At 43.8% G+C, this 21,768-nt stretch overlaps 1 protein-coding gene across 5 annotated transcripts in view; it reads right to left on the reverse strand.

The window, feature by feature from the left end:
* The window catches only part of ank1b (ankyrin 1, erythrocytic b), a 102,036-nt gene that overhangs the window by 7,678 nt on the left and 72,590 nt on the right, over positions 1-21,768 (reverse strand). For 4 of the 5 annotated variants that reach the window (XM_052521280.1, XM_052521281.1, XM_052521282.1 and 1 more), the window contains 15 exons: positions 21,661-21,768; positions 21,458-21,521; positions 21,244-21,356; positions 18,541-18,765; positions 17,890-18,044; positions 17,487-17,698; positions 15,382-15,586; positions 14,349-14,445; positions 13,844-14,072; positions 13,560-13,688; positions 10,750-10,869; positions 5,890-5,974; positions 4,388-4,462; positions 2,406-2,537; positions 2,036-2,176 (listed from right to left, as the gene is read on the reverse strand). The exon at positions 21,661-21,768 is cut by the window's right edge and continues 16 nt beyond it. In XM_052521280.1, the coding sequence (XP_052377240.1) occupies positions 2,036-2,176; positions 2,406-2,537; positions 4,388-4,462; positions 5,890-5,974; positions 10,750-10,869; positions 13,560-13,688; positions 13,844-14,072; positions 14,349-14,445; positions 15,382-15,586; positions 17,487-17,698; positions 17,890-18,044; positions 18,541-18,765; positions 21,244-21,356; positions 21,458-21,521; positions 21,661-21,768 (2,090 nt within the window). Of the gene's footprint in view, positions 1-149; positions 1,293-2,035; positions 2,177-2,405; positions 2,538-4,387; positions 4,463-5,889; positions 5,975-10,749; positions 10,870-13,559; positions 13,689-13,843; positions 14,073-14,348; positions 14,446-15,381; positions 15,587-17,486; positions 17,699-17,889; positions 18,045-18,540; positions 18,766-21,243; positions 21,357-21,457; positions 21,522-21,660 lie in introns of those variants that run through there. The other variant, XM_052521283.1, reaches the window with a different exon arrangement.

Raw genomic sequence — 21,768 nt, forward strand, 5'->3', positions numbered from 1 at the left:
TAAGCCTGTCTGGACAATGGAATATTGAATGAAGTGTGGCTATGGTCCTTCTGTAGCTCAGTTGGTAGAGTGAAGAGGGTAGGAACTCATACGTGTTCACACGGACAATGGAATATTGAATGAAGTGTTATTATTATATATTATTCATTTCTTTCAGTGTTTATGCCTACGGACAATAGTATAACTGTAAAAGTGTGTCAGTCTGTGTGTGTGTGTGTATGTGTTTCTGGGATGGTATAGAGATGGTACAGTATAGAGACGGTAGAGGTGAGGATAACGAGGGGTAGAGATGCACTTTGAATGAGGTGGATGATGGAGAAGTGAGTCTGAATGATGATGGTTTATCTTGGTTAGTCCTTAATGTACCTCCCAATTTAAAGACACTTACGCTGCAAAACACATAGTGAAGCACAGCAAATCTACATAGATTGTACATCTGCAAACACACACACACACACACACACACACACACACACACACACACACACTATCCACTTATGTACAACACACACAAACAAACTGAGACACATGAAAACACACCCACAGTTCACAGGGTCACTGTACATGGGAACACACACACACCCAGACTCACACACTCCACCACACCACAGAACACACCAGCGAGCACATAACATTCTAACAATGTATCGGTAACATTATGACAACGTTGTCTTAAGGACAAAGCTGTCATGTCCCAGCTACATTATTTTGAGAACATTATGTGCTGTGCAGTCAACCATGGGTTTCACCCTAGCATACAACCAACACCATAGAGTTAACAGAAAACGACTGAGATTGAAGGTGTTAATACTGCATTTAAAACAAGTTTGACAAAACAGAGAAACAAGAGAAAGTAAAATACACATAGAGAAATAGACATAGAGAAAGCATGCCATGCAAATACACAGTTCTTATACCAAAACAGCAAACCTTTATTTGGACAGCAATGCCTTTATTTTGATACCCTTCCACCCCACCCGCCATCAACAGTGACCCTCCCAGACCTAGAGAAAGACACTTTCCCTGATGCGAGCCACATAGAGGTACAGCGAGGCAGGCAGCATGCACATGCATTGACACAGAGCTACTTCGAGAGAGGAGGTGAGGCTCCCGCTGGACTGAACACGGGAACGCGGGAAAATAAGATGACAGGAGAGAGGAGGCCCAGGAGGTCAACATGAGGTCGATATGAGGTCAGAGGTCGAAGAGGAAGAGCTGTGAGGAGGAAGGCGGCTGGGCAGCAGAGATGACATGTCACAGACACAGAGAGAAAGATCGAGAGGGGGATAGATCTAGGAGAGACAGAGGGGAGTAACAAAGGAACAAGGTATGGAGGCTCAGAGCACACAAACTGTGTACTAGTGCCACTTAGGAGGGGAGTGTTCATCCCAGACACACACACACACACACATCCACGCATATCCAACTCATCCATATACCAGGCATAAACCCAAACACAGTTAAGATGTATATTTTAGCCTATCCTCATTAACTCAATGTATAGGACTTTGCAAATTCAAAAAACATCTGTCTTCAAGTATAATGTCATGTGAGACCATTATGTTCAGGTCTAAAGCATGAGGTATCAGAACAGTAAAACTGAAACGATGTCTGTCAGCAAAATGCAGTAAGGAAATGCTTACATGCTGACATATCACTGGGTTATGATGGAAATGGCATCATTTCTCAGACCCTAATCAAAATCCCTTGAGAATCATCCGCAGCAATCAACCATGAAGCCCAATTACCACTAACACCTACTGAAAATTGGATGCCTAATAACTTGGATGACCTGTGTCCGTGATCTCTTGTAGAGCAACAGAGATATGGTTCCGTCTGTGTTACCCATACACTTGGGAAGAGTAATGTAGTAATATTACTAGGGGCAATTGTGGTATTTACATACTATTGATTCCATTGATTGGTGGGATAAAAAAAAATAATGTCCCCCCCCCCATTTCTAAAACCAAAGTTGCGCCTCTTTGTGTATGTGTGTCTGTATGTGTATACACACCTCTCTGTATGTGTTTCTTACCATTGATAACACTGGGGGAGAGGAGGGTGGAGTCGCGGTCAACCAGTCTGCAGGCCCCGGCCCCTGCCTGTGGCTGGCCCTCCACGGAACTCACAATGTCTGAACGGTCAATGTTCTTCAAAGCTACATATATACTCTCCACTGACAGAGGGAAAGAGGAAGGAGAGGAGAGAGAGGGGTCGGATAATAAGTTAAGGAATGAAGAGGTGGGGGACTGCAGACAGACAGACAAGACAGACAAGACAGACAGACAGACAGACAGACAGACAGACAGACAGACAGACAGACAGACAGACAGACAGACAGACAGACAGACAGACAGACAGACAGGACAGACAGGACAGACAGGACAGACAGGACAGACACTCACTCTTGGCCCTCTTGCCCTCCCGGCCAACCCACAGATTGAGCAGGGCTGAACTCTGGTCCAGGAGGGAGTTAGGATTCTCCACCCTGATTCTGTTAATGTCATCCACACCAAAATGCAGCTCCCGTGCCAACTCTGAGAGAGAAAAAAATGTGTTCAGTATATCATATACGTAACTAAGTTTATCTTACCACATATAGTAGACTATACATACAGTGGGGCAAAAAAGTATTTAGTCAGCCACCAATTGTGCAAGTTCTACCACTTAAAAAGAAGAGAGAGGCCTGTAATATTTCATCATAGGTACACTTCAACCATGACAGACATTTAGAAAAGAAATCCAGAAAATCACATTTTTAATGAATTTATTTGCAAATTATGGTGGAAAATAAGTATTTGGTCAACAACAAAAGTTTATCTCAATACTTTGTTAAATACCCTTTGTTGGCAATGACAGAGGTCAAACGTTTTCTGTAAGTCTTCACAAGGTTTTCACACACTGTTGCTGGTATTTTGGCCCATTCCTCCATGCAGATCTCCTCTAGAGCAGTGATGTTTTGGGGCTGTTGCTGGGCAACACGGACTTTCAACTCCCTCCAAATATTTTCTATGGGGTTGAGATCTGAAGACTGGCTAGGCCACTCCAGGACCTTGAAATGCTTCTTACGAAGCCACTCCTTCGTTGCCCGGGCGGTGTGTTTGGAATCATTGTCATGATGAAAGACCCAGCCACGTTTCATCTTCAATGCCCTTGCTGATGGAAGGAGGTTTTCACTCAAAATCTCACGATACATGGCCCCATTCATTCTTTCCTTTACACGGATCAGTCGTCCTGGTCCCTTTGCAGAAAAACAGCCCAAAGCATGATGTTTCCACCCCCATGCTTCACAGTAGGTATGGTGTTCTTTGGATGCAACTCAGCATTCTTTGTCCCCCAAACACGACGAGTTGAGTTTTTACCAATAAGTTCTATTTTGGTTTCATCTGACCATATAACATTCTCCCATTTGTCTTCTGGATCATCCAAATGCTCTCTAGCAAACTTCAGACGGGCCCGGACATGTACTGGCTTAAGCAGGGGGACACGTCTGGCACAGCATGATTTGAGTCCCTGGCGGCGTAGTGTTTTACTGATGGTAGGCTTTGTTACTTTGGTCCCAGCTCTCTGCAGGTCATTCACTAGGTCCCCCAAGGGGGTTCTGGGATTTTTGCTCACCGTTCTTGTGATCATTTTGACCCCACGGGGTGAGATCTTGCGTGGAGCCCCAGATCAAGGGAGATTATCAGTGGTCTTGTATCAGTGGTCTTCCATTTCCTAATAATTGCTCCCACAGTTGATTTCTTCAAACCAAGCTGCTTACCTATTGCAGATTCAGTCTTCCCAGCCTGGTGCAGGTCTACAATTTTGTTTCTGGTGTCATTTGACAGCTCTTTGGTCTTGTCCATAGTGGAGTTTGGAGTGTGACTGTTTGAGGTTGTGGACAGGTGTCTTTTATACTGATAACAAGTTCAAACAGGTGCCATTAATACAGGTAACGAGTGGAGGACAGAGGAGCCTCTTAAAGAGGAAGTTACAGGTCTGTGAGAGCCAGAAATCTTGCTTGTTTGTAGGTGACCAAATACTTATTTTCCACCATAATTTTCAAATAAATTCATAAAAAATCCTACAATGTGATTTTCTGGATTTTTTTTCTCATTTTGTCTGTCATAGTTGAAGTGTACCTATGATGAAAATTACAGGCCTCTCTCATCTGGTTAAGTGGGAGAACTTGCACAATTGGTGGCTGATTAAATACTCTCTTGCCACACTGTACATTATTACATTTGAGTCAATTAGCCGAGGCTCTTTTCCAAAGCAACTCACAGTAGTGAGTGGATACATTTTCATAATGGTCCCCCGTGGGAATCAAACCCTCAACCCTGCCGTTGGCATGCTCTACCAATTGAGCCACATGGGAGTAACAGCCCTGTACAGGAGCACTGACCTGCCCAGCTCAATCCCAGCTGTTCGGATATCAGGGAGATCTTGAGCTCGGTCCTCTCCATGACATTCACTGTAGCTGAGGGAAAAAAGATAATTTCAGAACTTTAAATCTACTTTAAATGTAGGACTCAATCACAACTACACGACTGAGCACTGTGTAAGGGTTAAATATAGGACTCAATCACAACTATACGACTGAGCACTGTGTAAGGGTTAAATATAGGACTCAATCACAACTATACGACTGAGCACTGTGTAAGGGTTAAATGTAGGACTCAATCACAACTATACGACTGAGCACTGTGTAAGGGTTAAATGTAGGACTCAATCACAACTATACGACTGAGCACTGTGTAAGGGTTAAATATAGGACTCAATCACAACTATACGACTGAGCACTGTGTAAGGGTTAAATATAGGACTCAATCACAACTACACGACTGAGCACTGTGTAAGGGTTAAATATAGGACTCAATCACAACTATACGACTGAGCACTGTGTAAGGGTTAAATGTAGGACTCAATCACAACTATACGACTGAGCACTGTGTAAGGGTTAAATATAGGACTCAATCACAACTACACGACTGAGCACTGTGTAAGGGTTAAATGTAGGACTCAATCACAACTACACGACTGAGCACTGTGTAAGGGTTAAATGTAGGACTCAATCACAACTACACGACTGAGCACTGTGTAAGGGGTGCAACCAGTACGGCACAAAAAAGGTCTAATTTTTACAGATTTGTTCAAGTTACTCAATACAGGACATTATCCAATATATCAAACCCACTAAAATCCATTGCTATTAAAAGAGATAATAGCAAACTTACCTTGACAAAAAGCACTGTCTGTTGAAGGGAATATGTATTACCCACAGAGTATTGTGTTTTTCCACATACAATCCTTATGTGTTTGCAGACTATAGGCAGGGTAGGTTAGAGGTAGGTAGAGAAGAAATTCATTCAGACACCAGTCCCTTCTGTTAGAACAACATAACCATAGAGAACTGAGGTGCAAGGTAGCAGCGCCGTGCTCAGATAAGACACCATGTAACCAATGAGCACTCCTTCCCATCTTGGCTCATCTACCATGGGCCAATCAGAGGGCTCCTCTGTCTGGCTCCACTGCAAGGACCTGCCCATTCCCAGCGCTAAGCTAAATGCTAAATATCCGCCATGCTAACAGGACTCGCAGTGGAGCAACCAGCACCAGCGCCATGCAAACCATAACAGGTAATTCAGTACTAATGTTACCAGGACTCTGGAAGGGATTTAGTCCATAGAGCTGTTTGGATGTGTAGGTATTAGCTAATCTTTGGCACATAACCAATATGGTGCCATCATTGCACTGCTGTGTATTATGGGGCTCAGTAGAGCACTGTGTTGCATCCAAGGCTCATGCGTAATAGATTGGGAAGCAGGGGAGTAGGGGTGAAACATTCAAGCCTTGTCTCCTTCTGTATTAGGGAGAGGGCTTCTGAAAAGGCATGACAAGACTTACCCAGACCGGGCTCATTCAGCGCGTTGTAGCGCTCCCTCAGGGCCAACGGGGTCAGAGTTCGCCTCCGTTCCTCACTCCCAACAACCTGGACCACGCACAATGGACACAGTAACAAAAAAACACATCACTGACTAGATATGGGCACTGCTATCTATGAAACATACTGAACAAAAATATGAAATGTGAACGCAACATGCAGTGTTGGTCCCATGTTTCATGAGCTGAAATAAAAAGATCCAAGAAAATTTCCATTCGCACAAAAAGCTTATTTCTCAGAAATGTTGTGCTGAAACTTGTTTAAATCCCTGGTATTGAGCATTTCTCCTTTGACAAGATAATCCAACTGACAGGTGTGGCATACCAAGAAGCCGATTAAACAGCATGATCATTACACAGGTGCACCTTGTGCTGGGGACAATAAAAGGCCACTCTAAAAGGTGTAGTTTTGTCACACAATGCCACAGATGTCTCAAGTTTTGAGAGAGCATGCAATTGGCATGTTGACTGAAGGAATGTACACCAGAGCGGTTTCCAGAGAATTGAACGTTCCTTTCTCTACCATAAGCTGCGTCCAATGTCGTTTTAGAGAATTTGGCAGCACGTCCAACCAGCCTCACAACCGCAGATCACATGTAAACACACCAGCCCTGGACTGCCACAATCCAGCTTCTAAGACCAGCCATCCGGACAGTTGAGGAAACTGTGGGTTTGCACAGCCAAAGAATTTCTGCACAAACTGTCAGGAACCTTCTCAGGGAAGATCATCTGCGTGCTCGTTGTCCTCACCAGGGTCTTGACCTGTCTGTAGTCTGGCTTCATACCCCATGTTGGCCGTGGGGTTATGGTATGGGCAGGTATAAGCTACGGACAACGAACACAATTGCATTTTTTTCCCGGTGGCAATTTGAATTCAGAGATACCATGACAAGATCCTGAGGTCCATTGTCGTCCCATTCATTCGCCACCTCATGTTTCCGCATCATAATGCACGGCCCCATGTCGCAAGGATCTGTACACAATTCCTGGAAGCTGAAAATGACCCAGTTCTTCCATAGCCTGCATACTCCCCAGACATGTCACCCATTGAGCATGTTTGGGATGCTCTGGATCAACGTGTAAGACAGCGTGTTCCAGTTCCCGCCAATATCCAGCAACTTCGCTGAAGTTGAAGAAAAGTGGGACAACATTCCACAGGCCACAATCAACAGCCTGATCAACTCTATGCGAAGGAGTGTTGTGTTGTGCTGCATGAGGCAAATGGTGGTCACACCAGATACTGAGTGGTTTTCTGATCCACGCCCCTACCTTTTTGTTTAAAGGAATTATGACCAACAGATGCACATCTGTATCCCAAGTCATGTGAAATCCATAAATTAGGGCCTAGTTAATTTATTTCAATTAACTGATTTCCTTATGCAAACTATAACTCAGTTAAATCTTAGAAATTGTTTCATGTTCCATTTTTATTTTTGTTCAGTGTACATGCATTTCTCCCAAGGTTGTCTAAGGAAATGTTTGCATGTGTTTTCTTGTGCTGCTTTTATGACTATTACATTGGACTGTCTTAGTGGAAACAAAACTGTATTTGAGATCAATTATTTTGCTTGAATTAGCAATGGGACATAAAAATATTCAGTTCATCTTTGCTTTTGAACCGCCAATCAATAGTCTGACTCGTCTCTTTTTAGATACGGTATCTTTTACAGTCTGTATTTAATGTTGGTCTTTTTTAAGCCTTCAAAGTTCAACTGATCATGCATCAGCTGAGAAGGATGCAGACAGAGCTTCCCAGGAGATATTGCAACACCCTTTGTCGACTGAGAACCAATCAATCAACAGCAACATTAAAGCATAAAAACACCTCATTCATAATTTCCATAAAATGAATGACTTTACACTCTTAGAAAAATGTTATGTTCAGGGTATATTGCATTGCTCCTAGTGGTATAAAAATATAAAATACCTTCAGAGGTACACATATGATTTCAAATGGTATTGTTTGGTACCTTTTAGGCTACATGTGCAGATAATCTAGTATAATGGTACAATTTTGTACCCAATATTCTGAATATAAAGGTACAATAATCACACACTCTCAAAAACCAAATATTATCATATTTTCCTGCATGCTTTTTGGAGGTAGATTTTATGCTACACAAAGATAAATAACATACATTTTTCTAAACAAATCCAATCTGTTAGCAGTCAGACTTATTGCACCCATTACTGAGATGGTTGTTCCGGTTTAGGTCAGTGGTTCTCCAACCTCTCCTTGGGGACCCCCAGACGTTTCACAATGTTGTTTTAGCCCTGAACTAGTTCACCTGATTCACCTAGTCAAGGGCTTGAGGATTAGTTGACAAGTTGAACCAGGTGTTCTGAAATAGTTCAAATACATGAACCGGCTGGGGGTCTCAGAGGAGAGGATTGAGAACCACTGGTTTATGTCGTCTCATTTTGTAATTTTTCTGTACCTTGGTAGTCCTACCCATACAAAACAACCAGGACCAACCGTGCTTAGCTTCAGAGGCAAAACAGCAGTGGGATGCAGGGTGCTATGTTTCTGGAATGAATGTGCCAAAACGAGCAACTGTAAAAAATACAAATAAAAAGGCTGCGAAAACAAAGGCCGGGCTAACATAACCAAACAAAGGCCGGGCTAACATAACCAAACAAAGGCCGGGCTAACATAACCAAACAAAGGCCGGGCTAACATAACCAAACAAAGGCCGGGCTAACATAACCAAACAAAGGCCGGGCTAACATAACCAAACAAAGGCCGGTCTAACATAACCAAACAAAGGCCGGGCTAACATAACCAAACAAAGGCCGGGCTAACATAACCAAACAAAGGCCGGTCTAACATAACCAAACAAAGGCCGGGCTAACATAACCAAACAAAGGCCGGGCTAACATAACCAAACAAAGGCCGGGCTAACATAACCAAACAAAGGCCGGGCTAACATAACCAAACAAAGGCCGGGCTAACATAACCAAACAAAGGCCGGGCTAACATAACCAAACAAAATAGCAGGAAAGAGGGACATGTTCCATTTAATTGTGTCCATTTGCAATTTGCTCTCGCATTTATAAATTATTTCCTTGCAATATTTATTTTTCATATCAATACTTTTGGATTTATGCTTTGCTTTCAATATCATTATTTTTGTTTGCAATAGTAAGAATTTTGTTCTCAACTTCAGAAGTTTTGCTTGATATAAATGGCACCAAAGTAACTAATAATTTCACCATATAATAACTTTGATTATTTGAAATCAGTGGTGTAGTGTTAGGATTCAAATAATCAACTAATCATCAAGCTTTGATTATTTGAATCAGTGGTGTAGTGTTAGGACAAAACAACTAAAGGAGCACCCCTTGTGGTCCTGAGTTTGGGAAACATTGCCTTAACTGAATCATTAACACAGTGTTTTCCCAGCCACCGTTTTGGTAAAAAGGTGAGGGAATGGGCTGGTGAAATGCAACCAATCTCAAATCCATATACTATGTTATGGATGCAAGTGCTGACCATCCATGATATCAAAATTAAATTTTAGGCTATACAGTGTTTATTTACATTTACCTTGTTTACATACATTGGAGTAAATGTGGAGTTTTCTTACATGTGAAACTGCAAATTTGATATCACTAAATGTGGAGTATTGGTTTTTCCATTTATGCTTTGGGGTTGGACATCAGCACGTATAGCTCGTTAGCATGTGGGGCGCACTGATTGTCACCTCGTTAGTCAGTATGTGTTACACCTGTGATGGTTGCCATCTCGTTAATGGGAAGGCGTTTCACCTGTGCTAGCCCAGGTGCTATTTAAGAGTGGCTGGCCCAGTGCTCCAGCGGTCTTGATAGATACAGAGGGTTAACACCTTTAGTTGGCGTGCCCCATTTTGAGTTCTAGACAAGCAATCCTTAGTCTGATCTTCCCTGCTTTCATTAGGATCCACTTATTGGTTTTTGTCTGTCTTTGAGTTTGGTGTGGGTTTTCCTGTTGTTTGTTTCTTCTTCAGAGGTGGAGAAAGTACCCAATTGTCATACTTGAGTAAAAGTAAAGAAACCTTAATAGAAAATGACTCAAGTAAAATTGAAAGTCACCCAGTAGAATAATACTTGAGTAAAAGTATTTGGTTTTAAACATACCTTATAAAAAGTAAATGTAATTACAAAAATATACTTAAATATCAATTGTAATAGTAAAAGTTTAAATCATTTCTAATTCCATTAATTAAGCATACCAGATGGCACCAATTTAGTGGTTTTTAATTTGCCAGGGGCACACCAACACTCAAACATAGTTTACAAACGAATCCCTTGTGTTTAGTGAGTCCGACAAATCAGAGGCAGAAGAGATGACCAGGGATGTTCTCTTGATAAGTGTGTGAATTGGACCATTTTCCTGTCCCGAGTACTTTTGGGTGATAGGGAAAATGTATTGAGTAAAAAAAAATCTTTAGGAATGTAGTGAAGAAAAAGTTAAAGTTGTCCAAAATATAAATAGTAAAGTACAGATACCCCCCAAAAACGACTTAAATAAAAATACTTTGAAGTACGTATTACTTTGAATCATATTTAGTTACCGCTCATGCTGGGTATCTTTTAGGTTCCAGTTGTTGTTGCTAGTTAACTTTCAGTGGACTTGTGTCTGTCAGAACCTCTCCTAAAACCCCACCTGTTTTGTTTTGGTTGGTCAGTGATGCTTTGTTAGTTCTTTGTTATTCTCCTCACATGTGGAAATGTGGTGTAAACATGTGAAAATATGGTTTCACTATGTGGGAATTCGGAACGTGAGAGAGTGAGTTGGAGTGTGTGTGCATGTGTGTTTGTGTGTGTGCATTCATGAGTGTGTACCTTGACACAGGGAGGCATGGTGATGTTGAGGTTACACAGCACGTGCTGTGCATCCTCATACTTGGTAGACTTCCGCAGGAAAGAAAGGAACCCAGAGGCTTCCTTATTGCTGTCTCTGACCTGATAGACACAGAGAGAGAGAGAGAGAGGAGATACAAGGGAAAGAAAGAGAAAGACAGCCGAAAAAGAGGAACAGGAAGACCAGAAGAGGTGGACTCGAGGAAGAGAGACGAGAGAATGACAAAGGTAAGAAGAGGTAAGCAAGAACAGATATGAAGGATAAAGAGGATAGGGTGAAATGTAATGACAAAGAGAGAGAAGGAAGAAGAAGAAGAAGAAGAGAGAAGAGGGGGAATTAGATAACCTGCAGTGTGGTGGTCTGTCGAGCAGAAACACAGAGGGAAGAGATGGAAGCAGTCCATAGGCAGGCGAGAGAGAGAGAGAGATTTACCTGCACAATTACCTGGGCGTCTGTCAGATCAGACAGTAACAGAGTGACCGTGAGAGAGAGAAAGAGAGACAGTGAGACAGACATACAGACAAGCAGGCCACAAGATTGGCAGGCAGGCAAGAAGGTGAAAGAGCTAAAGGACGTGCACACAGTTACAGCTAGGTAGAGTCGGCAGGTACACCACGATGGAGAATACTTCACAAGGCACTCGTCTGAGACTGACTAAGATGGAAGCGCACGTCACACACACTCAAAAGCCACACAGACAGACAGAAAACACAGACAGATATGGGTAGACAAACAGACATACAGTGGGGCAAAAAAGTATTTAGTCAGCCACCAATTGTGCAAGTTCTACCACTTAAAAAAGATGAGAGGCCTGTAATTTTCATCATAGGTAAACTTCAACTATGACTGACAAAATGAGAAAAAGAATACAGAAAATCACATTGTAGGATGTTTAATTAATTTATTTGCAAATTATTATCACCTACAAACAAGCAAGATTTCTGGCTCTCACAGACCTGTAACTTCCTCTTTAAGAGGCTCCTCTGTCCTCCACTCGTTACCTGTATTAATGGCACCTGTTTGAACTTGTTATCAGTATAAAAGACACCTGTCCACAACCTCAAACAGTCACACTCCAAACTCCACTATGGCCAAGACCAAAGAGCTGTCAAATGACACCAGAAACAAAATTGTAGACCTGCACCAGGCTGGGAAGACTGAATCTGCAATAGGTAAGCAGCTTGGTTTGAAGAAATCAACTGTGGGAGCAATTATTAGGAAATGGAAGACATACAAGACCACTGATAATCTCCCTCGATCTGGGGCTCCACGCAAGATCTCACCCCGTGGGGTCAAAATGATCACAAGAACGGTGAGCAAAAATCCCAGAACCACACGGGGGGACCTAGTGAATGACCTGCAGAGAGCTGGGACCAAAGTAACAAAGCCTACCATCAGTAACACACTACGCCGCCAGGGACTCAAATCCTGCAGTATCCCCCTGCTTAAGCCAGTACATGTCCAGGCCTGTCTGAAGTTTGCTAGAGAGCATTTGGATGATCCAGAAGAAGATTGGGAGAATGTCATATGGTCAGATGAAAGTAAAAACTCAACTCGTCGTGTTTGGAGGACAAAGAATGCTGAGTTGCATCCAAATAACACCATACCTACTGTGAAGCATGGGGGTGGAAACATCATGCTTTGGGGCTGTTTTTCATCAAAGGGACCAGGACGACTGATCCGTGTAAAGGAAAGAATGAATGGGGCCATGTATCATGAGATTTTGAGTGAAAACCTCCTTCCATCAGCAAGGGCATTGAAGATGAAACGTGGCTGGGTCTTTCAGCATGACAATGATCCCAAACACACCGCCCGGGCAACGAAGGAGTGGCTTCGTGAGAAGCATTTCAAGGTCCTGGAGTGGCCTAGTCTCCAGATCTCAACCACATAGAAAATCTTTGGAGGGAGTTGAAAGTCCGTGTTGCCCAGCAACAGCCCCATAACATCACTGCTCTAGAGGAGATCTGCATGGAGGAATGGGCCAAAATACCAGCAACAGTGTGTGAAAACCTTGTGAAGACTTACAGAAAAACATTTGACCTCTGTCATTGCCAACAAAGGGTATATAACAAAGTATTGAGAAACTTTTGTTATTGACCAAATACTTATTTTCCACCATAATTTGCAAATTCATTAAAAATCCTACAATGTGATTTTCTGGATTTCTTTTTCTCATTTTGTCTGTCATAGTTGAAGTGTACCTATGATGAAAATTACAGGCCTCTCTAATCTTTTTAAGTGGGAGAACTTGCACAATTGGTGGCTGACTAAATACTTTTTTGCCCCACTGTACATATGGTTAGGCAGACAAGATGTATAGACAGACAGACAGACGCGCAGAGACACACACACAGACAGACAGGTGGTCTGTGAAAGAGAAGTGTTGTCTGCAACTCAGGTATGCACACACAGGTAAAGGAAGATAGAAAGACAGGCTGAACAGATATACAAAAAAAGGACAAGATTTGAAACAGATGGAGAGATGGGAGTGATAGAGATGGGAGAAGATACACAACAATTGTAATGAACATATATAAAGTTAGAGATAGACGGACAGATAGATGGACACACAAACATGTCTGAAAGAAAATGACAGACACACACCGACATGTCAGACACACAGACATGTAGACCGGATCGAAAAGACCAACTGACTGTCAACTGACCGACTGTCAATTCAACGCAAAACCTGCCTGAATAACATGTCAAATACACCAACAGACAGTTTGACACTTCAATTAAATCACAATTCAGTGCAAAAATAGAGATAGACAATGAGAGGGAGACAGACCTTGACAGAGACGGGCAGTCTGTTATCTCGGAAGGCTTGGAAGCTGAAGCTGCGTGGCTGCTGAGTGGCCTTCCTCACAGGCACCAGGTTCCCACAGCACTCCAGGTGCAGCGGCATGCCCTCCATCACCTGAGGGGGGCGACAGAGAGTCACGAGAGAAAAAAAATCCTCCATTGACTTCCATGGATTATTCACACAAATGTCTGAGTTATGTGAACATATTTAAAGACAGTAGAACCTACTGAAACACACACTAAACCCCTCGCCCCCTGACCCCTGCTGACCTCTATATCCCTGCTCCGGGCCACCTCGCTGAAGTTCTCGTGCAGCTCCAGGGTTTTGTCCATCTTGTCGTCGGTCATGCAGTAGCAGCGTAGGCGGCCCTCGCGCGCCTCGTTCATTTTGGCAAATATTACAAACTTGGCCATGTAGGGCACGGCCATCAGCTCCCGGTACAGCAGGTTGGCGAAGGTCACCACTTCGGCTGTGCGTGGGCAGTCTGCCAGCCAGAACCTGGGGAGAGGGGGGGAGGAGAAGGGGAGAGATGACGCACAGAGAAGGTTGAGGGATAGTCGATAGAGATGGTGGCTGTTTGTGTGTGTGCATCTGTTTCGTGTCAAAGTGTACAGTTAATGGATTAAAGACTGTAGCATAGTGTAAGCGGATGGAACTCAATATGGTTTGGCACAGGATAAGGTTGCAAATGGTTATTATGCACAATTAGTAAACTGGTGTTCTTCTTCATACATTTTGTATAACACCTAAAGGAGGGTGTGAATTAGGACTCACCTTGCAGAGACGTTGGTGGTGAAGTTGGCGCAGTTGTTGGTGTACATCAGCTTGGTGGTGCCAGTGATGTCCTCCCACTGGGCTGGTGCTGTTCCACCTGGGAGACAAGGGGCTGTTTCATCTCTCTTTTTTTATAAACTTCCACCTTCTCAATCTTTGTCTTTCTCCTCAGTGGCCTGTTACTTTTCCCAACTCTCTTTCATTCAAGATTGTCTGGGCACGTGATGCTATCGTCATCGTAGCACTCACGTCAGTCATCATGAAGTGCTTTGAGAGGCTAGTCCAGGGCCATATCACCTTCACCTTACCAGACACCGTAGACCCCCTACAATTGACATACCGCCCCAACAGATACACATAGCCATTGCACTACACACTGTGGTATCCCACTTGGGCAAGAGGAATACTTATGTGAGAATCAGTGTTGGGGAGTAGTGAACTACATGTAGTTCAACTAGAAATGTAACTACATTTTGTAGTAGCTTGGTGGTAGTTGAACTAAATTCAAATCTCAGTAGTGTTTTCAATAGTACTTTTTAGCCATGTAGTGGTGTAGCTACCAACTGGAACTACACACTACTTTTTTGCTCAAAAACATTTGGGTGTAGGCAATAATTTCCTGTATTTTTCGGTATTAATTCTCACTTGAAACATAATTTTTGTGTTTAATAGGCTAAATTACACACAGTGGCTGACTTACCATTAGGCAGTTGCCTCAGGCCTCACATCATCAAGTGGCCTCATGATCTGGGCATAATTAAAAAATGATCACACTAGTAATAATTTCACTGCTTTGAGACCCCCCCATGCTCCGGTCGAGGCCGGTGAGGGTTGGGAACAACACCTCCGCAACGCTGATCCTGAACACCCCAGGGGTGTGTGATTAGCCCCCTTCTGTACTACCGGTTTACCCACTACTGTGTGGAGCTTTCAGCACTAGTTCTGTCCCCTTCACCCCTGTCCTAACTAATTAATGCTATTTGCCATGAACCAGATGTCAAGGACATAAAGTAAACTCCATGCATGCCCGTACCAATGACACTGCAGAGGAGGCGCAGGCTGGTGGTGTCCCCCTCCCCAGCGTCACGTGAACTCTCCCTCCAAGACGGGGGCAGCGGGATGCGTAATCCTATTGGCCGGTGGAACTTGCGTCGTCGTGGCTCGACCGTGACCACTGGGCTGAAGGTCGCTTGGTTACCAAGCTGTCGAGTCAGAAGCTCGTCTGGGATAGGCTGAGCCTGAAGAGGGAGAGGAAAGACGGGAGATGAGAAAGAGTGAAAGAAAAGAGAAAGGGATAGAGAGAAGAAAGGACAAGTGATGTATTAAAAGGCGAGACAAAAATAAGAACAATAACGTAAGGTAAAAAAACAGAAAACACAAAACTTTTTCTCACATTTACTCGCCCTCTGGAACATAGTCAACAAACTATTATTAAGACAAAAAAAACATGTTGTTACAACATAATACATAGGCCTACCTGAACATACATTTAACAGATGGATAAACAATCATACACGTAAAACCAAACCAAGTGACATGCGCATTTGAATATCAGTTCATTTAGCTCAGGGAACTGAGGTATGATGAAAGTCTGGAGAAAGGAAAAACTAAAAAAAGACAATAGTGAAACAAAGCAAACACATTCATACATGCAAAAATTCAATATCACAAATACAGTACACAAAACATCGAAATCAAAGGACAACAGACACAAAATTATAATGAGGAGATATGGGACAAATGGACACAGTAAGAAATAAAACAACACAATCTTTGGTTGTGGAAAAATATATTTACATTTACATTTACATTACATTTAAGTCATTTAGCAGACGCTCTTATCCAGAGTGACTTACAAATTGGTGCATTCACCTTATGACATCCAGTGGAACAGCCACTTTACAATAGTGCATCTAAATCTTTTAAGGGGGGGGGGGTGAGAAGGATTACTTTATCCTATCCTAGATATTCCTTAAAGAGGTGGGGTTTCAGGTGTCTCCGGAATGTGGTGATTGACTCCGCTGTCCTGGCGTCGTGAGGGAGTGTGTTCCACCATTGGGGAGCCAGAGCAGCGAACAGTTTTGACTGGGCTGAGCGGGAACTGTACTTCCTCAGTGGTAGGGAGGCGAGCAGGCCAGAGGTGGATGAACGCAGTGCCCTTGTTTGGGTGTAGGGCCTGATCAGAGCATGGAGGTACTGAGGTGCCGTTCCCCTCACAGCTCCGTAGGCAAGCACCATGGTCTTGTAGCGGATGCGAGCTTCAACTGGAAGCCAGTGGAGAGAGCGGAGGAGCGGGGTGACGTGAGAGAACTTGGGAAGGTTGAACACCAGACGGGCTGCGGCGTTCTGGATGAGTTGTAGGGGTTTAATGGCACAGGCAGGGAGCCCAGCCAACAGCGAGTTGCAGTAATCCAGACGGGAGATGACAAGTGCCTGGATTAGGACCTGCGCCGCTTCCTGTGTGAGGCAGGGTCGTACTCTGCGGATGTTGTAGAGCATGAACCTACAGGAACGGGCCACCGCCTTGATGTTAGTTGAGAACGACAGGGTGTTGTCCAGGATCACGCCAAGGTTCTTAGCGCTCTGGGAGGAGGACACAATGGAGTTGTCAACCGTGATGGCGAGATCATGGAACGGGCAGTCCTTCCCCGGGAGGAAGAGCAGCTCCGTCTTGCCGAGGTTCAGCTTAAGGTGGTGATCCGTCATCCACACTGATATGTCTGCCAGACATGCAGAGATGCGATTCGCCACCTGGTCATCAGAAGGGGGAAAGTATATGTATATGGAGGTAGTCAGCACTCCTGACGGCCAGTGTACTATATGATGTAGTCAGTGTTATGCATTAGCCAGCTCCATTGTTGCTGCGGTGCCAAACTTGCATGATTGGCAGGGCAGACAGCACTGATTGAGTGAGCTGAACAGAGCAGCCACCTGACAAAATTTCCCATTCAATCAAAGTTGATTGAATACAGCCCTAGGTCTTTGGAAGAGCAGTGCATAAAGCATGACATAGTCTATTCACTCCTAGGGAGCCAACATGAAAAACGGCCTTTCTATTTACATAACCCAGTAGGTAAGGTAAGGCATCGCTCAGCAGGCATCTCCCCCTCTCGTCCTCGTCCTTCTCCTCTTCCTCACCTGCAGCCCCAGTCGAACTTTCTTGGTGACCGCTGTCTCAGGGAAGATGGCTTGGACATGAGGGACCAGCATGCTGGCCAGCTGACCGCCCTCTGGGCCAATCAGGTCGCTCTCCTGCTGGACGCGGGACACCACAGCGAAGTAGAGGGGGAAGTCCGTGGAGATGATGCGGCGGATTCTCTTCTTCTCCAAGTCCTCGTGACTCTCCAGGTCTGAGGAAGGAGAGGGGCGGCAGAGAGAAAGGGGTAAGGATTATGTTAATGAGTTACATATATTTTTATGTGTATAACATCATTGTTACAGTAAGATGATATACTGTCGCTTACATACGAGGCCTTAGACATAACAGTACATAAACACGGCTCTACTGTAGAGGGGCGACATTTATCATCGTTACACTGACCTTCATCCATGCCATTCAAAATGGTCTCCAGCACCTCGTCGCCATAGCGATTGCGATGCTCCTTCCAGACAGAGCCGTTCTCACTGCGCAGAACCACCAGCTCCCGGTCCCCTCGACCCAGAGAAGCGAAGTGGGGAATCTCCACTATCACTGGCCTATAGAGATATTACCACTCTAAATCAGAATGCTATACATGCTGTTACTATTGGAATCTATTACGATTGCTGTTACTATTGGAATCTATTACGATTACTGTATGATTGCTCCTACACTGTTACAATCACCACTATCACTGCCACTGGGTAATAAGAGAACTATTTAACTATTTGTACATTGTGTATATATATATATATATATATATATATATATGACATTTGTAATGTCTTTACTGTTTTGAAACTGTTGTATGTGTAATGTTTACTGTTAATTTTTGTTGTTTTTCACTTTATATATTCACTTTATATATTATCTACCTCACTTGCTTTGGCAATGTTAACACATGTTTTCCATGCCAATAAAGCCCTTGAATTGAATTGAATTGAAATGCAAGGTCCTCACTGCCCAAATACAGGTTGACAAACAAGCAGACATACAGAGATACAGGCACACATATGCAAGCACGCACGCAAGCGGGCACACGCCCGTACTCACCCTAGGAACTGCATACTGGAGGGCCCCAGGGAGATGATACGGCTGGCTAGGCCCTCTCCCTCTACCAGCGGGGGTGGGGTGTTGAGTTTCTGGGGTTTGACCAGACGACAGGTGATGCGGGTGGGGGCAGCACAGGTCCGAGGGGGGATGATGACACGCAGCCCGTGGTGTCTGCTGCCACGCATGGAGCCCCCCCGGGCATCCACCATGAAACTGACCAGGAACCTGACCGGCAACCAATGAGAACCACCATTAATTATTGAGAGAATAACTATCCAACCGTGCTCAACTCAAGTTCATCCTGGTCAAATTCAATCACGAACGGTCATAGTGACCTCGTTAAAGAACTGTAATCACACTGAATGGAAGAAATAGGAAGTAAGCTGCAGATTCATTATGTAATGTGTTGACATTGACCAGCATCACCACCCTGGATGGTTCGAACCTTGAATATGTGGACATCTATAAGTACCTAGGTGTCTGGCTAGACTGTAAACTCTCCTTCCAGACTCATATCAAACATCTCCAATCGAAAATCAAATCAAGAGTCGGCTTTCTATTCCGCAACAAAGCCTCCTTCACTCACGCCGCCAAACTTACCCTAGTAAAACTGACTATCCTACCGATCCTCGACTTCGGAGATGTCATCTACAAAATAGCTTCCAACACTCTACTCAGCAAACTGGATGCAGTTTATCACAGTGCCATCCGTTTTGTCACTAAAGCACCTTATACCACCCACCACTGTGACTTGTATGCTCTAGTCGGCTGGCCCTCGCTACATATTCGTCGCCAGACCCACTGGCTCCGGGTCATCTACAAGTCCATGCTAGGTAAAGCTCCGCCTTATCTCAGTTCACTGGTCACGATGGCAACACCCATCCGTAGCACGCGCTCCAGCAGGTGTATCTCACTGATCATCCCTAAAGCCAACACCTCATTTGGCAGCCTTTCGTTCCAGTTCTCTGCTGCCTGTGACTGGAACGAATTGCAAAAATCGCTGAAGTTGGAGACTTTTATCTCCCTCACCAACTTCAAACATCTGCTATCTGAGCAGCTAACCGATCGCTGCAGCTGTACATAGTCTATCGGTAAATAGCCCACCCATTTTTACCTACCTCATCCCCATACTGTTTTTATTTATTTACTTTTCTGCTCTTTTGCACACCAATATCTCTACCTGTACATGACCATCTGATCATTTATCACTCCAGTGTTAATCTGCAAAATTGTAATTATTTGCCTACCTCCTCATGCCTTTTGCACACAATGTATATAGACTCCCCCTTTTTTTTCCCCCTACTGTGTTATTGACTTGTTAATTGTTTACTCCATGTGTAACTCTGTGTTGTCTGTTCACACTGCTATGCTTTATCTTGGCCAGGTCGCAGTTGCAAATGAGAACTTGTTCTCAACTAGCCTACCTGGAACCTGTTAGGGATGATGCGAATTTTCGCAGCTTTTTGTAAAAAATCGCGCAACATTTCAACGTCCTGCTACTCATGCCAGGAATATAGTATATGCATATGATAAGTATGTGTGTATAGAAAACACTCTGAAGTCTCTACAACTGGTTAAATCATGTCTGTGGCTATAACAGAACGTGTTTAGGAGTAAAAATCCCAGGGAAAACTGTTCACCAAAAACACAAAAAAAATATTAATACGCCAGTCAATGTATTGTCTATGTCGATAGAAAATAGATGAGGTTCCGTTTACAATGCCTTCAATGCCTTCAGCTTCCACACGATGTCGCCAGTACTGGCATTTCATTGCATGTTTATCCTTGGTGGGATGACAGGCACTTCCTGTCTTGGGGGTACACAGAGGAAGTTACGAAAGTGAAAAAATGGACGATGATGTCAAGACTTGCTGCTATCAAATACAGATCGCCCCGTGATCAATTTGATCGATTATTAACGTTTATTAATACCGAAAGTTGGTTTACAAAAGTAGTTTGAAGTGATTTGTAAAAGTTTATAGGCAACTTTTTTAATTTTAAAAAGTGACGTTGCGTCTTGTAAAGGTGAATTTTCCTGGATCAGACGGCCTTCATAAATGGACATTTTGGGTATACAATGACGGATTTAATCGGGAAAAAGACCCAATTGTGATGTTTATGGGACATATAAGAGTGCCAACAAAGAAGCTCGTCAAAGGTCATGAATGTTTTATATTTTATTTCTGCATTTTCTGCTACCGCTAAATCTTTTGTTTAGGTCTCGTTCAGGTATTTCGGGGGGTGCATGCTATCAGATAATAGCTTCTCATGCTTTCGCCGAAAAGCATTTTACAAATCTGACATGTTGGCTAGATTCACAACGAGTGAGTACCTTGCATGTGTGTTTTAATGAAAGTTTGAGTTTTATCGAGTACTACAGGTGGCGCTCTGAAATTTCCGCTGATTTGGGTTCCTGTACAGGGACCAAAATTCCGCATCATCCCCATAAAGGTGAAATATAAAAAATAAATTGTGTATAATAGGGTGTGTAGGTATTGCAGTGTGTAAGCATTGTAGAGCAGGGCTCTCCAACCCTGTTCCTGGAGAGCTACCGTCCTGTAGGTTTTCACTCCAACCCTAATCTAGCTCACCTGATTGTAATAATTAGCTGGTTGATAAGCTGAACCAGGTTTAAAAAAAAAAACGAAAAACCTTGAGGAGGGTAGCTCTCCAGGAACAGGGTTGTGGAGGTAGTAAACTGACCCTGTGTGTATTGGGCTGGCCACTGGGCTAACATTGTCGGAGGTCTCTGTAGCAGGACTGCTGGGGATCAGAGAGTCCTCATCATACTCCTTAGGCAAGGGGACAGGAGTGTGCTGTGGAGGGAGAGGGAGAGGAAGAAAGAGAGAGGACAATCTAATCATCAGCATTGACAATTGCATTTGATGAGATAAATGAATAAATCCTTTAACCTTACCCCCTCAAGCAGGACAGTTTCAGGGGACACGCATGGGATTCTGGGAATTGCAGGAGAGTAGGGCCTGCGCCAACAAAAAGAAAGAGAAAAAATTGAGTTGGCCAAAAAGTAATGTGGTGGAAAATCATTTCCCTCACATTATTCTCAGATGACTGGACTCTGACACACAAAGTGTTCAGTTCGACCCTGGCGCTGTCACTTACGTGGTGCCCAGGCCACCCTCAAAGTCTCTCAGGGTCTTCTTAGGGGACAGGAAATCATCATCCTGGTCCTTGAGGTCGTCAAGCTTCAGGTAGCGAGCACCATCCATC

The sequence above is a fragment of the Oncorhynchus keta genome, chromosome 6, assembly GCF_023373465.1.
Source record: "Oncorhynchus keta strain PuntledgeMale-10-30-2019 chromosome 6, Oket_V2, whole genome shotgun sequence".
Lineage (NCBI taxonomy): Eukaryota > Metazoa > Chordata > Actinopteri > Salmoniformes > Salmonidae > Oncorhynchus > Oncorhynchus keta.